This window comes from Lethenteron reissneri, unplaced genomic scaffold (assembly GCF_015708825.2).
Source record: "Lethenteron reissneri isolate LAM-NWPU_2019-01 unplaced genomic scaffold, ASM1570882v1 scaffold_1639, whole genome shotgun sequence".
NCBI classification, from domain to species: domain Eukaryota; kingdom Metazoa; phylum Chordata; class Hyperoartia; order Petromyzontiformes; family Petromyzontidae; genus Lethenteron; species Lethenteron reissneri.
Window position 1 is genome coordinate 5,635,979 of NW_026891376.1, and position 19,282 is coordinate 5,655,260.

General features: G+C 50.5%; 1 protein-coding gene across 1 annotated transcript; it reads right to left on the minus strand.

The window, feature by feature from the left end:
• Positions 1-1,793: 1,793 nt before the first annotated feature.
• Positions 1,794-18,851, minus strand: LOC133338982 (ras-related protein Rab-3D-like). The gene is made up of 5 exons (XM_061547116.1): positions 18,820-18,851; positions 8,837-9,136; positions 8,216-8,334; positions 5,558-5,682; positions 1,794-4,276 (listed from the first exon to the last, which is right to left on the minus strand). Exons 2-5 carry the CDS (start codon positions 9,134-9,136, stop codon positions 4,098-4,100), a joined length of 723 nt encoding a protein of 240 aa, XP_061403100.1. The 5' UTR covers positions 18,820-18,851; the 3' UTR covers positions 1,794-4,097.
• Positions 18,852-19,282: the final 431 nt, after the last annotated feature.

A 19,282-nucleotide genomic window follows, 5' to 3' on the forward strand; every position in this document is an offset into this window, starting at 1 on the left:
TTATCTGACACTGGTCCTGGGCCTCCCCTATGTCGACTCAGCCTCAAATGAGTACCTAGTGCGGTGTGTAGTAAACATTGCCACTAGGGAGATAAAGGTGGTCGGGCGTGGTGCTGGCCACCCTCCCCCTCGTGTGCCGTGCCGGCCTTCATCGGCAGTGTTTGCTAACATCACTTGCCCCAAAAGCCTGCTTAGGCTATATGGGGGGTCTTATTTTTGTATGCACGCGTGTGTGGGGGGGGAGAGGGGGGACTGCAACGGTTAGCACGCTGTGCTACGAACCTGGCGACCAATATTCAATTGTAGGGCTCCATCTCCAACTCGACCGGGGGCAACCAGCCGGAGCCCCGGTGTCCCAGGCTCCATCCGCCACTTCGTCATCATGGGACAATCTCGACTCCACGTTCCTCTCTTTTCTTTTTACAATCAGAGGAAGCAAGACGATGCTCGGTGTAGTCGGCACTTTGCTTCTTTCATCATTTCATTTTTTTATGCTTTGCTTTACGTAACCCCCCCCCCCCTCTTTTTTAATGAAAGATTTCACAATATATTTCACGCTCTGCTCTCCTTACCCCTTCTCTCTACCTCCCCCCCTCTCTCTACCCCCTCCCCCTCTTTCTACCCCCCCTCTCTCTACCCCCTCTCTCCCTACTCCAGGTCAATGTTCCCCCTATGTTTTCTATGTAATATTTGTAATATTACTATAATTCATTTTACATTTTTAAAATGTATTTTTACGGCAAGTGCTGCATCTGCACCCAGCCCTTCTCGCAGTCCTACGGCCTCCGACGGGTAGCTCATCGTCTGACTCCAGTGTCGGATGGTGTGTTCGTTTTGTCCAATATGCGTGCCTAACGGGACATCCTGGCGCGACATTCAATCCACGACTTACACAGAAACCGGGGACTCCATGCCATATACAGCCTCGCTAACACCTTTATTTCCGGCGCGCACAACCCCTTTAAAGAAAACGGTCCAGTCGGTACGACCCGAAAGTGCATTGCAAGAAAAAAACTTCTCCAATGCTTCCTAACCCACCCAGTCGACCAAGCGTCCTCCCTCGTAGCTCCAGTAACTGGCGTTGCACGGACTCTGTGAGCGGCGAAGAGAGTGGGGGGCTTGCCGAGATGTCCACGGCGAAGACTTCGGAGACAAGACGGCCCCCCCCCCTCGTTCCCGGCGTCTCACCTTTCATTTTCAACTTTGAAGAACCCATGTCACGTGACGATGCGGCGCAGCCAATCGTTAGCCTACCTGTGGCGACATACAGGGACCTTTCCTCTCACAGGACCGCGGTTCCCTTTCATTTACCCCGAACCATTGTCCGCTTTTCCCGCCACGTTTCACCCTGACGCTGTTTCTCAGGCGTGGAGAACTCATCGCAGCTGACCCGGTCATTTTTGGGGCCGTCCATAAAATGACGTCACGTGATTTAGGACAATTTTTGCCCCCCCTCCCCTTCGTCACACGACATTACAAAAAGTCAGAACCCCCCTCCAATATGACGTCACAAAGCTCTGCCCCCCCCCCCCATTTTTTTTTACATGCTTCAAATCGCTTTAAACTATTGTCATTGTAGTGCGTATTTAATGTGGCGCTGCACTCTGATTTTGTAGGAGAAAACATTTATTCAAAAGTCTTTAATTAAGTAGAACATGTTGTCTATATTTATTTAAAGTTGCGCATTTTGATGTGACGTGACATTTCTCACCCCCCCCCCCCTCGTCACACATCGTCACAAATGTCTGACCCTCCCCCCCCCCCAGGTGCGTGACGTCATTTATGGACGGCCCCTTTTTTGTGTGCCCATACCACTGTCAAGCCAATTCAGGGACGCTTCAATGTAAACTACCCTGTTGGGTAGAGCCAAACTCCTGGACCCAGGACACAGGTGGACATTCCTCGGAATCCTCGAAGTAAAACCCAACTGATAGACCCCGGTGATCCCCAATGAGGACACTACTTGTGAGTGAGTGTATTCAATCGTGGGGTAGAGGGGGGATGTTTTGGGGCCAGGGTGCAGTTGTCGAGGGTGCAGGGGGGGCGGCGCCAGCAGAGTGGCTTCGATGCTGTGGCATCAGACAATTCTCACTCACGATCAATACCTGTGAAGATTATCTGAACCAGTCCTGGGCCTCCACTCGGTTGACTCAGCCTCAAAGGAATAGCGGGTGCGGTGTGTAAACATCGCCGCAGGGGAGACAAAGGCAGCCGGGCGTGGCGCTGACCACTGACCTCGTGTGCCACAGTGCCGGCCTTCATAGGCGTTGCTCGCTAACAGCACTCGTCCCGACAGCCTGTTAAGGCTACATGGGAGATCGTTGTCGTTGGGGTGTCTGTGTGTCTCTGTGTGTGCCCCTTGTCTGTGTGTGTGCCCATTGTCTGTGTGTGTGTGCCCATTGTCTGTGTGTGTGCCCATTGTCTGTGTGTGTGTCCATTGTCTGTGTGTGTGCCTATAGTCTGTGTGTGTGTGCCCATTGTCTGTGTGTGTGTGCCTATTGTCTGTGTGTGTGTGCCCATTGTCTGTGTGTACGCAATTGTGGTGCCTCATTGTCCCCCTTCCGACTACAAGCTAGAATCAGGACTCAAGGTAAGTGAAAATAAAATATATATATGCATTTACGTGACTTAATGTTATGTTTTACTTACTATACAGTAATGTTTTTTTACGGTGTTGCCTGAAAATGTATAACATATCTTCCTAATTATGATTTTAACGATGCTTCCATTTTTGTTGAACCGTAACACATTTCATAACACTGACCGTCTGGGCATTTAAAAAACAGTGCATTATTTTATTCCGACTTACGAACCGTTGGACTTACGAACGGGTCTCAGGAACGACTTGGGTTCGTAACCCGAGGACTGCCCATAGTGTAAAGTTTAGTATGTGTAGTGTATAGTGTAGTGTATAGTCTACAGTAGTATGTGTGTATGTTGAACTTATTTCGCACCGTATGTAGCCAATCGTGCTAATCGGAGGTGCGGGGGAAGGACAAAAAAATGTAACACAACAAGTAGTTCTAAAAAGAATAGTTTCCAATGTAGTAGTGTTGTGTAAAGTGTATATTAGTGTAGTGTATATTAGTTTGTATGTACATTGAACTTCGTGATAATATAATCAGAGGTGCGGGGGAAGGACAACTAACACACAAAAATGTGTGCGAGTGACTCGGTGTTATGGAAGAGTCAGCGAATCAGTGCCAGTTTGTAAGTCACCACACACGATTGAAGTTCTTCGGAGCCGGTGATCTGCACAAGGCCGTGTGAGTGATTTGGCAAGTGTAGAATCACAAACTCACACCCACTCCGTGATGACAGTTCTGTCAATCCGGTGGTCTTGGCAAGGCTGTCCAATTGACTGAGTGAGTGGGTGAAGTCAGCGAGTCACCACACGCCATGATAGCAGTTCTATGAATCCGATAGTCTGGGCAAGGCTGAGTGAGTGGGTGTGAGTCAATGAGTCGCCACACACGCGATAGCATTTATGTCAAGCCGGTGGTTTGGGCAAGGCTGTGCACGTGAGTGAGTGGGTAAGTCAGCGAGTCGCCACACGCGACGGTAGTTCTGTAGTGCTGGCGGTTTGGGCAAGACTGAGTGACTTAATGAGTCAGTGGGTGTGAGTTTGTAAGTCACTACATGGCGTGGCAGTTCTGTCAATGCGGTGGTGTTGGCAAGGCTGTGCTAGAGACTTAGTGAGTGAGCTGCCACACACATGCTGTGATGGAAATTCTGTCTAGGCCGGTGGTCTGGACAAAGCTGAGTGGGTGAGTGGATAAGCCAATGAGTGGCCACACACCATGACAGTTCTGTCGATTCGGATGTGCGAACAAAGCTGTGCGAGTGGCTGACTTAGTGATTCCCTACATGCATGCCGTGATGGCAGTTCTGTCGATGCAGTGATGTGGGCAAGGCTGTGCGAGTGACTTTGGGTGTAAGTGGGTAAGTCAGCGAGTCACCGCACGCGATGGCAGTTCTGTTGATCCGGTGGTCTGAGCAAGGCTGTGCGAGTGACTTGGTGAGTCAGTGAGTCACGACGCAGGCTGCGATGGCAGTTCTGTCGATGCGGTGGTGTGGGCAAGGCCGAGAGCGTCATATCAGCAGGAGCAGGCCTGCTGAGCGTGGGCCCCTCCCGCCAGGATCACCGGGGCATCCCCCCGGCCAGCATTGTCCGACGAGGCGGAGGGGAGTCTCTCGCAGACAAGGTCCACGAGTGCGTCGAAGGTCTCGGCCACGCCGAGGTTCTCCTTGGAGCTCGTCTCACGGAAGCCGAAGCCTCCACGGCCCCCAGAGAGAGGGGAGAAGGGGGTGTGGGGGGGGGTGGGAAGAGTGAGGATGAGGGGGAGAGCGGGGAGAGGGTTGGGACGAGGGAGAAGGGGGATTAGGGGAAGGGAGGTAAGTAGGGAGAGCGAGCGGGAGGGAGAGGTGGGGAGAGGGGGGGATGAGTCGGAGGGAGAAGATCAGATGAAAGGGAAGGGAGAGGGGGGGAGAGAATGAAGGAGCATGGGGGAGAGTGGAGAAGAGGGGGATGGGGGGAGTGAGAGAGAGATAGTTGTCTATACACAGAACTCCTGAATTCACCTCTGCAAGTTTTGTTTATTCGCGATTTTATTTTTGCCTTTTTTAGTGTGGATTGTATTCCCCGACGATACGTTATTAGCTTTATATACCTTTTGATAACGCTTATGTTCATACAGTGATCCCTTGTAAACCGCGAATTTACCAACCGCGAGATGTGAGCACACCCAGATTGACTTCTGCATACCTGTTTACCAGCCGCGAGCATCTCCATTTGAGTTTATCCAGGGCCTCCTCTACTTACGGGCATTCGATTTACGAACTTCCAGAGATACGAACAACCCCGTCTCTATGTCTAGTTGCCTGTTTGGATCGAGAGCCGTAAGTTCAACCGCTGCGTGATAGATGGGACCCCCCCCCTCTCCTCGGGGGATGGACCAAGGGACGAGTGAGACACATCAAGAGGGCGGCGACTGAGAAGGAACAAGATGGCGGCCTCAATTCAGACCTCAACGAAAAGAAAATCATCATTAGACCTCCTTTGCCAGTACAAACATATTATAATAGGGTTTTCCCCCTTTTTTCTGGCAACAAAACTGAAACCTTTTTATGAGGAATCATGTGTGCGTTAACCACAATACTTGTGGTCAAAATGCAAACTCTGATAATATATGCATTGTCCTTGAAACTGATTGGTCCGCTGTGTAGCCTAACCTAGAGGCACTCCCAGCGGTAGCTATCCCTGTGCGTTAATTTGGTGCCAGTAGGGGTAGCGATGACTGCTGCTGTGTAGTCTACCCTAGGGGCACACCCTGTGGTAGCTGTCCCTGTGCGTTAGTTTGGTGCCAGCAGGGGTAGCGATTTCCATTGTATAGCCTACCCTACGGGCACACCCAGTGGTAGCTGTCCTTGTGCGTTAGTTTGGTGCCAGTAGGGGTAGTGATAACTGCTGTTGTGTAGCCTTGCCCCTGTCAAGGTTGCATGATGGTCGTGGTGGTGAAAGAGGGGTGAGGTGTGTCTTCTTCTGCGTCTTTCTTACCGAGTTGCTCCGCCAGTCGCTTGCCCGTGTCGGTCGCCACCACTCGCTCCGGCTCCAGGTCGCATTTGTTGCCAACAACAATCACCCGGGCGCTGTCCCAGGAGTAGGCGGTGATCTGAGTCGCCCTAGAGGAGGACACCAGGGGAGGGAGGAGGGGGGAGGGTGAGATGTTGACTACCTCGACTGGTATGCAGGAGGTTCGTGGGTTCAATTCCGTAACTGACGATGCCTGCTGCCGTATACGTGGAGACTGTGTGTATGTCTCTCTCTCACAGTGGAGATGTTGACTACCTCGCCCGGTATGCAGGAGGTTCGTGAGTTCGATCCCGTAACTGACGATGCCTGCTGCTGTATATTTGGAGTCTTCGTCTCTCTCGCTCCCCGTGGTGGTCGCTCGAATATTTTCCTCCACATTTAGAATCAACGTGCATTGTGTGGCTAATTACGACATAACATTAAACCAGATCATTACGAGAACACCCATGTCTTAAGTTAGACAGAGTTTAGTTTGCCCTCAGCCCTTGATAAAACTCCTGTTGGATGAAGGCCTCTCTGAGCCATACGCCATGCTAGCTAGGAGATGTTAACTACCTCGCCTGAGGTGCAAGAGGTTTCGTGGGTTCGATCCCGTGACCCTGACGATGCCTGCTGTATACTTGGACTTTTTGTGTGTCTATCTCTCCCAGTGGAGATGTTGACTACCTCGCCTGGTATGCAGGAGGTTGTTGGTTCGATCTCCGACCCTGCCAGATGTTAACTACCTCGCCTGGTATGCAGAAGGTTCGTGGGTTCGATCCCGTGACCTTGACGATGCCTGCTGCTGTATATTTGGAGTCTGAGTCTCTCTCTCCCCGTGGAGATTTTAACTACTTCACCTGGTATGCAGGAGTTCGTGGGTTCGATCTCGTGACCCTATAGATGCCTGATGATGTATATTTGGAATCTGAGTCTCTCTCTTCCCGTGGATATGTTAACTACCTCACCTGGTATGCAGGAGATCGTGGGTTTGATCCCGTGACCCTGACGATGCCTGCTGATGTATATATGGAGTCTGCGTCTCTCTCTTTCCCCGTGGTCGTGTAGATTTTTCTCCGGGCACTCCACTTTTCCCCTCCACAATTAGAATCAACATCACCACGCGTTTTGAGAATTTGGCTGCTGCTATGAATTTCCACGTGACGATAATCGACTTTGTTGAGCTATCATTTGATCGCCAGGTCGCTTTTGAAAAAGAACTATACAGCTCAGTGGGCCTTACTTGGTAAAATAAAAAAAAATTGTTTAGTTTATTGGTCTCTGTGTTTCTCAGGGTCTCTATGTATCTCTATGTGTCTCTAAGGGTCTATATATATATCTCTATGGGTCTCTATGGATATCTATGCATCTCTGTGTGTTTACAGTATTGGGCTGCTGCTATACATTTCTACACGATGATATGCCACATTTAGTTGAGCTATAATTTGTGATAAACAATTTTTATTGTACTAGGTAAGGCCCCACTTAGCAATGTAGCTATCCCTTTTTAAAGAAGACACCTGACAATCATGAATGATAGATCAACCAAATAACTGATATCATCATCCTGTGGAAATTCATAGCGGCAGCCAACTACTCTAAACTCATGACGTTGATTATAAATGTGGAGGATAAAAGCGAAGGGACCGGAGAAAAATTAGCAGGCATCGTCAGGGTCACGGAATCGAACCCACGACCTCCTGAATACCAGGCGAGGTAGTTAACATTTCCACGGGGTGAGAGCTACATGCAGACTCCAAATATCCAGCAGCAGGCATCGTGAGGGTCGGGATCGAACCCACAACCTCCTGCGTACCAGGCAAGGTAGTGGCAACTGTCTCTGTGGGTTAGTCTACAAATAGGGGGCGAAGATGATGGTGGTTAATTGGTGAAGGCGGAGGAAGTGTGCTGATGGTAGTGGTGGTCGTAACGGTAATGGCAGTGATGGTGGTGGTGATGCTAGTGATCAAAGTGATGGTAGTGGTGGTGGTGATGGTAGTGGTGGTGGTGGTAGTGATGGTGATGGTGGTAGTGGACATGGTAGTGATGATAATAGTTGTGGTGATGGTAGTGGTGATGCTGGTGATGATGGTGGTGATGGTAGTGATGATGATGATAGTGGTGATGGTAGTTTATGGTGGTAGTGGTGATAATAGTGATGATGGTAGTGATGGCAGTGATGGTGGTGATGGTGGTAGTGGTGATGGTAGTGGTGGTGATAATGATGGTGATGGTGGTAGTGGTCATGGTAGTGATGATAGTAGTGGTGGTGATAGTAGTGGTGATGGTAGTGATGGTGGTGATTTCGGTGATGATGATGGTAGAGTTGATGGTGGTAGTGGTGCTGGGAGTGATGGTGGTCGTGATGGTGGTAGAGATGGTATTGCTGATGGAGATAATAGTGATGGTGGTGATGGTAGTGATGATGGTAGTGATGATAATAGTGATGATGGTAGTGACGGCAGTGATGGTGATGATGGTGGTAGTCGTGATGGTAGTAGTGGTAGTGGTCATGGTAGTGATGATGGTATTGGATGGCAGTGATGGAGGTGATGGTAGTGATGGTGATGGTAGTGGTGATGGTGGTAGTGGTGGTGGTAGTGGTGACGGTAGTGATGGTGATGGTAGTCGTGATGGTGGTACCAGTCGGTGATGGCTGTGAAGGACTCCTGGCTAGTGATGTCGTACACCAGCAGGAACCCCATGGCGCCACGGTAGTAGGCGGTGGTGATGGTGCGGTAACGCTCTTGACCCGCGGTATCCTGACACGTGCACAGTCGGTGCCATGCTCGGTGCACCCACTCTCTCACTCACTCATACAGCCACCCACTCACCCACTTAACCAATTACCCACTGGCCTACCCAGCCATTCGCTCACTCACCCACCCACACACCCTCTCACCCACTCACCCACCCACCCGTCCCCTCACCCTCCAACCCACTCACCCACCCACACACCCTCCAACCCACTCACCCACTCACTCCCCTACCCACTCACCAACCCTTTCACTCACCCACCAACCATTTGACTCACCTACCCACTCACCTACTCACCCACCCACCCACTCACTGACCCACACGCACCCATTCACTCACTCACCCACCCACCCACCTAGCCATTCACCCACCCACTCACCCACCCATCCACTCATCAACAGTCCCACCTATCCACCCACCCACTCACCGATCCACCCACTCACCCACCGTCCCACCCACCCACCCACCATCCCTCCCACCCACCCACCGTCCCACCCAGCTACTCACCCAGATCTGGAGTTTTATGGTCTTGCCGCCGCGTCTCAGCGTCTTCACCTTAAAGTCGATGCCCACTGTGGAGACGAAAGCGGCCGTGAAAGAGTCCTCCGCATAGCGGAAGAGCAGAGACGTTTTCCCCACCCCGCTGTTGCCTATGATCAGCAGCTTGAACATCAAGTCGAAGGGCTGCTCCACCCCTCCAGCTCCACCTCCAGCTTCGCCTACAGCTATTAGTTCACCAGCACCTCCTCCACCACCACCACCACCTCCTCCTCGAACTTGCTGCTTGGGGTCAGTAGCTGAGGCCATCTAATGAGGGGGGAGGGAGGGAGGAAGGGAGGGGAGGGAGGGGGGGATAGGAGGGGGGACGGAGGGAGGAGGGGACAGGGGGAGAGAAGGGAAGGAGGGGGTGAATTGGGGGGGGGGATCAAACACACCCACTCACACACTAACATAAACTCACACTCGCTCACACACTCTCACTCATACACAGTACTCACCAACAACAACAGCCACCGATCGTCACTAGGTGGTGGTGACGTTACCACGGTACCTGTGCCAGGCCACATGCAGGCCAGGTGCAATTAAAGGCCACGTTAAGTGTCGAGGGATCACTGTTGGCCGAAGGGCACGGGACAGACCCAGCAGGTGCCATGGGTTTACCGACTGAGATGACTGGCAGAATCACCACCTGTGCTCCCCTACTATGTGACCTTTTGCTGTGTTTTATCCACCCGGCGCTCCGCTCATTGTTGTGATTATCGCTCCTCTGCCTTCCATTGTTGGTGGAGGGCGACTGCCTCCAACTGTCTAGTAGCTTCCTTCATCAGCCTCCTCCACAGAGGCCAATCTTGACACCGTTGGTACCAATCAACGGCAAGTCCACTCAGTTCCACATCCACTTGTATGACATCGTTCAGTCTCTTCTCTAGCCCGTGCCATGCCCGTTTAGCCCCCTTTATCTGGCCAAAAAAATCAGTTTAGGCATGCGGTGGCTGGGCATGCGGGCTACATGATCTACCCAATGCAGCCTTGCCTGCTGTAGGAGCTCACAATTGGGACATAGTCCAGATCTTTCGAAGACTTATGAGCTTCTCACGCAATCCAGCTGGGTTAAACCCAGGATGGATCATAGACAAGCCAGCCTGAATGTTTCTAACCCGCCAAGATGTTCCAGGGGAGTGGGGGGGGGGGGTCCACGTTTCACAAGCATAGAGAAGGGAGGGCATGACCGTGGCCGAAAAGACCGGAAGCCTCGTGCGGAGTGACAGACCAGGTTGCTTCCACACAGCATTATGCAACCAATGAAAAGATATTGCCACTCGACTGATTCAGAGTGAGACCTCTGCTGTTAAACCGGAGCCTGTCATGATCACACTGCCCAGGTATGGGAAACTCTCCACTCTCTCCACAACTGCCCTATCACCAATTGGGAGTTGTGGGGTGGAGTGTCCGATGGTACAAAATACCAAGGCAGGTGCTTAGTTTTGGTGGGGCTAATGGTAAAGCCCCACCTCCTAGTGGCAAGCTCCAGATTCAGCAGCAGCGCCTCCTACTCCTCCTCTGAGTGAGCACCAATTACCAGATCATTGGCATACATAACATGGTTGAGCAATAGGGAGACATCCCTTGACCGCACCCGGCCATCGATCAGCTTCCCGTTGTATCTGTACCAAATAGAAATTCCTCCGGTACAGCTATTGAAGGCTTCACGAACTACGTGGTCGAAATAGATGTTAAATAATGTGGGAGCCAGAGGACATCCCGGTTGCACCCCAAGGTGTACAGGGAATGGCTCTGACTCCTGGCCACGTAGTTTTATCCGGGCCCGCTCACCATCATGAAGGTCCTTAATGATCGTGAGCTGAGGGTCAGAGACTCTGAAAGCACGAAGAGCAACCCAGAGCCCAGGCCTACTGATGGTATCATAGGCCTTGACCAGGTCAATAAAGCAGAGATATACTGTAGATCTTGTTGGAATTCCCTACATCTCTGCTGTAGCAGACGGACAGAAAATATGGCATATGTGCAGGACCGCCCTTTCCTGAAACCACATTGGGGCTCTGCAAGCCTTTCCTCAGTCTACCTAACAAGGCGATGTTGAATAATCCTGTGGAGGTGGCCATTGTATTGTGAGAGATTAGCATGGCAATGTAAGAAAACCACCGCAATAGTGGCTGTGTTAGTGAAACATTTAGCCTGTTAATGTTATGATGTCATTAGGGCAGTCAGTGCACAAACGTCATCCTCCCTCAGCATTTTGCTTGGGAGATCATCTCTGCCCGATGTCTTTCCTGGTCTCAGACTCTGGTACTTCCTCAACAGATGGCACCTCAGCCAGCCACTCACAGGGGGTGACTTCTTCTTCCAATATTTGAGGCACCGCAGCCTCGGCAGGGTCATCCCCACTTTGTTCCATGCTGTTTTCCAGGCTGAGGGATTTCCCCTCCCACAGGACCTCAGAAATGATCAGCAAATCTGCAAACCTGTTCCTGGGGGTCGGAAATTGGATCACCGTTCTTTCCCCTAATGATGGTAATATGTGTGGCGCTACAGGTTACTTTTTTATGGAATTAAAGAGCAATTTGTGATCACGGGCCATTGAGGTAGACTCCATCTCCTCAGCAACCTGCAACCTCCACTCATCCTTGCAGTGCCTCATGGCTCTCTGAACCTCCAAGCAAAGGTTACGGTAAGCCTCCTCATTCTCCGACGTGGGATGCTGTAGCCAATGAGAGTGGGTCTGTCGCTTTTTCTCAGCCAGCTTGAACACCTCCTCTGTCAGCCAGGGTTTCTGGTGAGGTCTGGACCGTGTCACCAAAGCAGCCATTGAAGCTGCATGAGCCACAGTCCTAAATCTCGCCCATTTTCCCTCGACATCAGGACGAGTAGGGACGATGCCAACCCTAGCCAGAAGGGATGATGAAATTCTCACTTGAAACTTTCATCAGCTAGCTAAGACCATGCCACTGAGGGTTTGAATGGGGTCTTGGGTGTACACCCACCACTGGAGTGTAGGAATGGCAGGCGCATCTTACAGTTGATGGTCAGTGGGCAGATCAGCTCTACGGTAGGTCCTGGTGTCAAGGACATGGGCCCGCATCCGCTGTTCCGTCGCTATGTAGTCCAGCAGATGTTCTTGCTTTGACCCGGCATGCATCCATGATGTTGTGTGGATGCGCCGATGCCGGAAGAGTGTGTTGGTAATTACAAACCCATAGGCTGCAGAAAAATCGAGCAGCCTCCTGCCGTTGTTATTGAGCTTATCTGGCCCATGCCTTCCAATCACTCCAGACCACGTGCCAGCATCATGACCAACTCGGGCATTGAAGTCACCCAGCAAGATGACTCTATCCCATGGGGCCACTTTAGCTAGCACCTGTGACAGGAGGTCATAGAAGGCATCTGACTCATCGGCCTTGCCTGCATCCCTCCACGGATGTTCGTCTTCAGTGGGGGCATAAGTAACCACGACTCCTCGCCTCTGGTTGATGGAAAGGCGAGCCCAAAGTAGTCTGGGGCTTACAGCATCCCACACCTCACCGCCACGCTCCCACGCCCCCTTCATTCTGTTGTTCATAAGAAGAGCCACTCCCTGTTGTTTGGCAGTCTCCTGCCCCGAAAAGAGGACTGTCCACCCTTCATGGTGGAAGGAACCAGAGCCGGTCCACCGGACCTCCTGAATACCACAGAGGTCCAGGCGGTACCGGTCCAGCTCCTGACAGAGGAGTGGCAGCCTCTCCTCCGCAGTGAGCGTTCGAACATTCCACTTGACCACATGTAGTGTTTTTTTGTTGTTTCTGTAGGAGCCCCGAGGGTAAGGATTCAGTCTCCGGGCTCTGCCAAATGGGGTTTGGCCAGGAGACGTCATAGACGCCTGTCCCGCCGGGGCCTCCGGCACAAGCTTATTAATAAAAATTTTCCGTCGTGGTTTAGTGGTAATTAATTTCCAGGTGGAAGGGTTACCAGCCCCTCGCGGTCATCCGGAGCCCCCATTTGGCCGCTGTGGTGGTTACAAACGCCATGAGGGGAATGGCCAATTTAAATTGGCCCTCCCCCCACGGCACTGCCCACCACAGCCTTGCCGCCCGGCACCACGAGGAGGTAGGGGGTTGATTTTGCCAGACACCAGTACGCCACACTCTACAGTATACACAATGCAGTACACCACATGCTACAGTACACCATGCTACAGTACACCATGCTAGTGAACAGCAGACAGTAATCCACACGAGGCTGCATACCTGGCAACCCATATGGTTTGCTCCGTATCCTTGTACATAGAAACTGAGTTTTCAGGTCCATACGGTGTGCAGCCGTTTCAATACGGGAAACCAAAAAATTGTCTGTTTATGTTTCTCCCTTGTGATGGGACTGTATAGGATGAACGTTGAGATTTATAAGGGGCACAGGGTGACCAATAAGTTCTGAATTGGTCTGTAATAAGGTATGTAGTATTCATATTATTTGGGTATTTCGGTAAAGTCACATAGATAGGTTCAAATAAAATATAAAATCAGAGAACTGAAAAACGGCTCGCTGATTCGGCTCTCTGATTTTACATTAACAGGTTAAATTTGTGTTAATGTAAAATCAGAGAGCCGAAAAACGGCTCTGATTCAACTCTCTGATTTTACATTAACAGGTTAAATTTTTCACACTAACACAGCCACCTCGCTCACTGAGCTCGAGGTTGCTGCTCTGCAGTCTCCATTAACATGCTAATCTCCCACATTAACATAGCCACCTCGGGGCGCTGGCCGTGGAGGCCACTCAACAATCTTACATTAACATCTTACGTAAAAAAAAAGAGATGACATTGTCATCCTCTCAGCCGACAAGGGCAATGCCACTGTCAGCATGGATAAAACCACATACAACAACAAAATCCAGGACCTTCTTAATGATGGCAGTTATACCAAAATCAACAAAGATCCTACCAACCGCCTGGCCACAAAAACCAATAACATCATCACTAATTCGACTTTTCTAATCGAACCGACCAAGCAGCTCTCCCTAAAACCTTCGGCTGCTAGACCACCCAGATTTTATGGCCTTCCAAAAATCCATAAAGAAGTAACTCCACTCCGCCCTATCGCATCCACCATCAACTCACCTACCTACAAACTGGCCCGAATTCTGTCTGAGACCCTGCTTCCATTCACGGGCAAGTCCACCTCGGCAGTATATCACTCAGCTCACTTAGTTTCTCTAATCAAGGACATTTCCCTGTCTCCGGAAGATTATTTGCTTGTCAGTTTCGATGTAGTCTCTCTGTTCACCAAGGTACCTGTACCTGACACCATAGCAATCATTGAAAACTTGGTCCAACATGGACTGAATCCTGATGTACCAACTTTGGCGAGGCACTGCCTTACCAACACTTACTTCACCTGGAATGTTACATTCTACAAACAAAATGAAGGTACCCCTATATGGGTTCTCCTTATCACCAGTGGTAGCGAATGTTTTCATGGAGAAATTTGAAACAGATGCCATCCTGATATCCACTCTACGTCCTTCCCTGTGGAAGAGAAACGTTGATGACACTTTCGTCATCTGGCCACATGGCCAGCCAGCACTGAACCAATGTTTCAACCACATCAAATTCCATACACCTATCCATCAAATTACCCATGGATGTGGAAATGATGGCAAGCTAGCATTCCTGGATGTTTTGATCAAGAAGAGGCCTGATGGCTCGTTGGGACACTCTGTCGACAGGAAATCCACCCACACAGATTCCTATCTGAAACCCAATTCCCACCACCACCCGGCACAGAATAATTCCCTTATCAAAACATTACACCATAGGGCCCATTGCATCTTCCGACCAGCACCACCTAGCCAGTGAACTGGAGCACGTACACCAAGCCCTCAAGATGAATGGATACTCAGATCGCACAATCCGCAAAGCTGTATCTGTAACCATGGGGAGACAACCACCTGAGGACCCAATACAAACCATCACCTTGCCATACATAGCAGGTGTTACCAAAAATATTTCCAAAATCTTAAACAAACATAAGGTCCAGGTCCGATTCAATACAGTACACAAAATCCGTGATTTGATCCGATCTGTGAAGGATGTCATTCCTGACATGCAATACCCTGGTGTCTACAAACTAAGTTGTGTCTACGGCAGCAGTTATATTGGGGAAACGAAACGACATGTCTCGGACCGTGTTCGCAAACACAAGGCAGAACCAATACCTCTGCCGTGGCTGATCACTGTGATAACACTTTGGGCTCGCACAATATTTTTTTCCCGAGATCAAGGTACTTTGCAAACCTTCGGGCAACCATCAAAGATTTGTTCATGAAGCCATCCAGATATATAAATAGAGACAATTTCAACCGAGAAGTAGGGTATAAGCTGAGCAATCATTGGAAGGACGTTATTAACCAGGTTAAGTCATAATTTGCTGTGATGCTTCCATCCTTCTGCCGTTTGGCAGGAAGGATGCCTTTGCATTAACGGGCTGGGGCCTCACTAACATGGCTCCCTTAATTCGATGTATCGATGGTTCTTGCTGTTTTATGGGCTGTGTCTCTCACTGGCATGGCCACCATTGCGGTGGTTCTCTTGCGTTGACACGCTTGCCTCTCACAGCGCAGTGGCCAGCGCCACAGCTTGTGTTAAAAATAGACGTATCATTTAACTTACTAATCTCCCTACATTCTCTCTCTAATCTCCCATTAACATAGTGCTAATCTTCCATTAACACTGCTGCTGTAGCGCATGTGCGGCGATGGTGTTCATATGTGGCGAAGGAAGCTCATTAACTTTGACATGCTAATCTGTCCCCCTAATTCTCTCTCTCCATAATCTTCCCTATTAACACAACTGTTCGTTCTTGCATGCGGGGATGGGACTTCTTTCCAGCTCTGCTTGCTTGCCCTTGGGCTGCACCAACTTCAAACATATATAACCCCTTGTTGTAGCAGCTCTCTCGCTGTGTTCTTCCTGGTTCAGCAGTTCTGCTGCTGGATATTTTTGCCTGAGGACGACCGCTTGTGTTGCAATCGAAACGTCGTGATTTTTATTTTTTTTACCTACGTGACTTTACCGAAAGAATGCAAAAGTATTAACATGCTAATTTTTACTTGGCAGCCCTTTGATTGATGTAAAACCCACCACCGTCGCGGTCGCTGCCCACCACTTACATTAACATTGGCTGGTGACATTTGGGCTATGCCCATCTCAAACCTTTATAAACAGTTTGCCTTTAGAAGCTAACCCCTTCTTCCTTATAACGAACGCTTGAGTTGCGATCGAAACGTCGTAGTTTCATGTTATTTTCTTTGAACCTATCTACGTGACTTTACCGAAAGACCCAAAGAAAATAAATTCCTGCATTCACGAAAGCTTTAAGTGAAGAGGTATGTAGCAGTGTAGTGTATAGTGTAGTGCATAGTGTTGTGTATAGTGTATTGTATAGGATGAACGTTGAAATTTATAAGGGGCACGGGGTGACCAATGAGGTCTGAATTGGTCTGTAATAAGGTAGGGCACTGATAAGGGTTCGACAGGTATGAGGCTGTATCGCACACACTTCTCTATTCAGTACATTAAAACTAAACAATGTGCACATAAATATAAACAGACATGAACACATGCACAAAAATACGCAAACCCACAGACACGAGGACACAAATACAATACACAGATACTCGACAGAAAAAGCACACGTTGTCTCGCACACACACAGACAAAAGGTGCATCTAGATACATACACCCACAGATAAAGATCACCCTGTAGAGACCACAACAGACAACAGACAGGGGTACACACACACACAGGGGTACACACACACACAAGTGTACACACACACACAGGGGTACACACACACACAGGGTACACACACACAGAGGGGTACACACAAAGGGATACACACACACAGGGGATACACACACACACGGGTACACACACACAGGGGTACACACACAGGGTACACACACACATAGGGGTACACACACAGGGTACACACACACAGGGGTACACACAAGGGTACACACACACAGGGGCACACACACAGGGGTACACACACACAAGGGTACACACACACACAGGGTACACACACACAGGGGTACACACACGCAGGGGTACACACACACAGGGGTACACACACACAGGGGTACACACACACAGGGGTACACACACACAAAGGGGTACACACACACACACAGGGGTACACACACAGGGTACACACACACACAGGGGTACACACACACACAGGGGTACACACACAGGGGTACACACACACACAGGGGTACACACACAGGATACACACACACACAGGGGTACACACACAGGATACACAAACACACACAGGGGTACACACAGGGGTACACACACAGGGGTACACACACACAGGGGATACACACACACACAGGGGTACACACACACAGAGGGGTACACACACACACAGGGGTACACACACAGGGTACACACACACACACAGGGGTACACACACACACAGGGGTACACACACAGGATACACACACACACAGGGGTACACACACAGGATACACAAACACACACAGGGGTACACACAGGGGTACACACACAGGGGTACACACACACAGGGGATACACACACACACAGGGGTACACACACACACAGGGTACACACACACAGGGGTACACACACGCAGGGGTACACACACACAGGGGTACACACACACAGGGGTACACACACACAAAGGGGTACACACACACACACACAGGGGTACACACACAGGGTACACACACACACAGGGGTACACACACACACATTGGTACACACACAGGGTACATACACACACAGGGGTACACACACACACAGGGGTACACACACAGGATACACACACACACAGGGGTACACACACAGGATACACAAACACACACAGGGGTACACACAGGGGTACACACACAGGGGTACACACACACAGGGGATACACACACACACAGGGGTACACACACACAGAGGGGTACACACACACAGGGGTACACACAAACAGGGCATACACACACACACAGGGGTACACACACACACAGGGGTACACACACACAGGGGTACACACACACACACACACAGGGGTACACACACACACACAGGGGTACACACACACACACAGGGGTACACACACAGGGGTACACACACACATGGTACACACACACATAGGGGTACACACACAGGGTACACACACACACAGGGGTACACACACACACAGGGGTACACACACACAGCGGTACACACACACAGGGGTACACACACGCAGGGTACACACACACAGGGGTACACACACAGGGCACACACACACACAGGGGTACACACACAGGGGTACACACACACAGGGGTACACACACATGGGCACACACACACACAGGGGTACACACACAGGGGTACACACACACACAGAAGTACACACACACACAGGGGTACACACACACACAGGGGTACACACACACATACAGAGGTACACACACACACAGGGGTACACACACACACAGGGTACACACACACACACAGGGTACACACACGCAGGGGTACACACACACAGGGGTACACACACGGGGTACACACACAGGGTACACACACAAGGGTACACACACACATAGGGGTACACACACACACAGGGGTACACACACAGGATACACAAACACACACAGGGGTACACACACAGAGGCACACACACACACATAGGGGTACACACACAGGGGTACACACACACACAGGGGTACACACAGGGGTGCACACACACAGGGGTACACACACACAGGGGTACACACAAAGCGATACACACACACACAGGGGTACACACACAGGATACACACAGATACACCACACACAGGGGTACACACACAGGATACACAAACACACACAGAGGCACACACACACACATAGGGGTACACACACAGGGGTACACACACACACAGGGGTACACACACACAGGTGTACACACTCACACAGAGCTACACACAATATTCCTAACCCCACGTTACTCACCTCTCTCTCCAACTCTCTCTCCCTCTCTCTCTCTCCACGGAATCTTCAACACCCGGATTCACGTGGCCACGTGACCCTCTCATACACACACTCACACAGACACTCATACAGACACTCACAGTTACAAAAAAAAGACACACATACATACAGACACAAAGAAACACCCAGACACTCACTCATACGTACAACAACAACAACCTACCTTAGCCACTAAGTAGCAGTGATGTCACCATGGCGCTTGTGCCAGGCTTAGTGCACTTTAGGGCCACGTGAAGTGTCGAACGTCCACTGGCAGGAGGTCACGGGGCAGACCCAGGTGCCATGGGCTGACTGAGATGACTAGCCGATGCGCCTCCTGTGCCCCCTAATGTGTACTGTGGTACCACGACTGCGGAGCAACTCCGCAAGCGCCGCGATTGTCCACTACCCCCCACCCTGAGCACACACACACACACGCAGCACT

What these genes read in the sequence shown, in the direction of transcription:
- LOC133338982 (XM_061547116.1), bottom strand. Translation starts at nt 9,136, where the DNA reads ATGGCCTCAGCTACTGACCCCAAGCAGCAAGTTCGAGGAGGAGGTGGT. An exon ending in TTCACAGCCATCACCGACTG is followed by an intron (nt 5,683 to 8,215) that starts GTACCACCATCA and finishes GTCCTCCTCTAG; the next exon opens with GGCGACTCAGATCACCGCCT. An exon ending in GCGACTGGCGGAGCAACTCG is followed by an intron (nt 4,277 to 5,557) that starts GTAAGAAAGACG and finishes GGGGCCGTGGAG; the next exon opens with GCTTCGGCTTCCGTGAGACG.